At 27.3% G+C, this 2,480-nt stretch overlaps 1 protein-coding gene across 1 annotated transcript in view; it reads left to right on the forward strand.

The window, feature by feature from the left end:
• The window catches only part of LOC136795063 (uncharacterized), a gene marked incomplete at its 5' end in the record, with an annotated part of 5,536 nt that extends 3,799 nt beyond the window's left edge, over positions 1-1,737 (forward strand). Inside the window, 1 exon segment of the mRNA XM_067048373.1 lies at positions 83-1,737. Within this exon segment, the coding sequence (XP_066904474.1) occupies positions 83-250 (168 nt within the window).
• Between the last annotated feature and the right edge of the window lie 743 nt (positions 1,738-2,480).

A 2,480-nucleotide genomic window follows, 5' to 3' on the forward strand; every position in this document is an offset into this window, starting at 1 on the left:
TTTAAAATATAAATAGCATATACAATTAAATTTAAAAACATAAGTTTGTATGCCCTGATAAATAATTGTCCTTTTTTATCAGTTGCAGACAAACATACTACTTCCATCTGAGGACACAGGGGACTGCAAGGGTTTCAGAAAGAACCTGAGGGGAAAATGGCGACGTCTTGTAAAGAAGAAGACACCCCAGGAGGTGTATACCATTCCTGCAGAATTCAGGGACCAACTCAAGCAGATCTATGTCTACTGATTGACTCTAATACATATCTTCATTTGACATATCCACAGGAAAAGTGTTCTTTTCCTGTACTAACTTAACACTCCATTTTTCACAAAAGTCATTTATTAAGCATGTATTTTTTGTTTTTGCATGTTAATATAAAATATTTGTTTCATTGATCTACAGTTCAGTACACTATTTTTTCTTTTTTTTTACTTTATAATTATGTATAAAGGTGTAGTAAATTAATTATACTGTATGATAATGTATTTATTTTTTTGAATTTGTATTTTATTTTAGTTTTGATCGAGTCAGTCTAATAAAAAAAAAAAATTCTGCCTCTGTGATCTGTTGGTTTGTATTTGTAAGGAAAAATTATCAAACTTTTCTCCTTGGCCGTGTTGCGTTGTAGCTCTGTTATAGGACAAGTCTCGTTTGAGATGTATCAAATGACTTGTAAGAAAACTTGACCGACCCTTCCAATGGGGGCTACTTTCTTGGGGGACCTCCATCAAGTTATCACCAGCCATTCTTCCGTGTGCCATCTTTCGAATATAATTGGAATTTGATAAAAAGAAAGAGACCCATCAACCTTCTTACACTTTGCTGCCCTTACTTTGTTTTATTGCTAATATTATATGTTTAAGTTTCCTTGACTTTACTGAATTGTAAATAGTGAGGTAGTTAATTTTTAGATCCTAATTTTAGTTTTCCAAGTAAGTATTTTGTCTATTAGAGAAAGATTAACTTGAACTTGATCTGACGTTCTACAATTACCAGGTCTGCGATTTTCGGCTCATATTGAGCTACTAGGCTATCTCATTTTAGTTACTCCTAGGCTGTAAATTTGTAACTAAATTAACATGCAGGCAGGGGCTTGTTTAGAAAAGAAAACAACCAAGAAAAAAAAAAAAAAAATGTTTGAACCATTTTGTATAATAGATGTATTTTTAATTGTGAAGTTAAATTAGGTATCTCAGGGATAGAACTGAAAAAGATTTAAGGATTTGAAGGAAATGTGAAATAGTGAAGGCTCTATTTTTAATATTAGATTTAAAAATAAAGTGCATTTATTAACTTAAATATTTCATCCGCTTTTTATGAACACGACTAACCGCCATGGATTTGTAAATGTAAAAATTCTGTAATCTTTATTTTTCTTACAATTTATTGTAAATAACTCCTAGTCAAATCTCCCCCTCCTTCATATTGGCATATAATCACCTTTTGAAACAGTATTTTTGCATCTATAATTTATATATTATATTTAATTAATTATAAATTATTTAAAGTTTTTAAAATATCTTGTATATTCTAATTCTAATTATAATTAGTTTTAGAGCTGGACTAGGATATAATTTTATCAATAAGCCTCATGTCACATGTCAATTATAGAAATTGTACATTACTTAGCACAATTGCCTCATGTATAATATAAGTATTAATGTGTGTGATTTGATGCTGATACACTTCCATGGATGTAAACATGTTAAGCGAATAAATGTGAATTATCAATATTTTTGATAAATTATTTACCTCATAACAACTAGTATTAATTTTTTTATTTTTTATTTATTTAATGTAATTTACAAATGTACAAAATAATACTATAAGTAAATATGTTGTATGTTTCATATACACTTGACATTTGGGAAGGAACCACCCATCGGTGGTACTTCAAACATTAATTTGAATTAGAAGAATTAATTTAAAAAAATAAAAATAAATTAAAAACCACACTCTCAATTGAATACTAACATAACATGGAAGTCTCAACTTTAAGAAAACAGATTTCTAAACATTTTTATTTTATATAATACTCATTTTTTATTAGCAATGAAAAAATAATACATAATAAATATCTAATAATTTAATTTGATTATAAGCAAAAATGAGTTATAATTTAAAAAGAAATTTGTTTAATCTTAAGTTATATTTTCGAATTGTGTTAGCATTACAAATAAAACCTACTTTAGGTATGATTTTGTATGTCAACATTGAGAAAAAAAATTCTTTTTATAAAGAAAAGTGTGGAATTATTATTTTTTTTAAATTAAAAGTTGTGGTATTAGATTATGACTTTTCTTATAGATTTCTTGCAAAAACAGTTAAATCATAAGTTGTTTAACTGTTTTAGGAAAATAATCTTTTAACTCATAACAGTCTACAACTCAGCAAAACAAAGTTTTAAAAAAAATTAAAAATTGAAGGCTGATTTTGGCAACCATACTGCAAATGTTGTTTCTTCGTTGTTTAATAA

The sequence above is a fragment of the Halyomorpha halys genome, unplaced genomic scaffold (genome assembly GCF_000696795.3).
Source record: "Halyomorpha halys isolate HHAL.00 unplaced genomic scaffold, Hhal_1.1 Scaffold1477.1, whole genome shotgun sequence".
NCBI classification, from domain to species: Eukaryota; Metazoa; Arthropoda; class Insecta; order Hemiptera; family Pentatomidae; genus Halyomorpha; species Halyomorpha halys.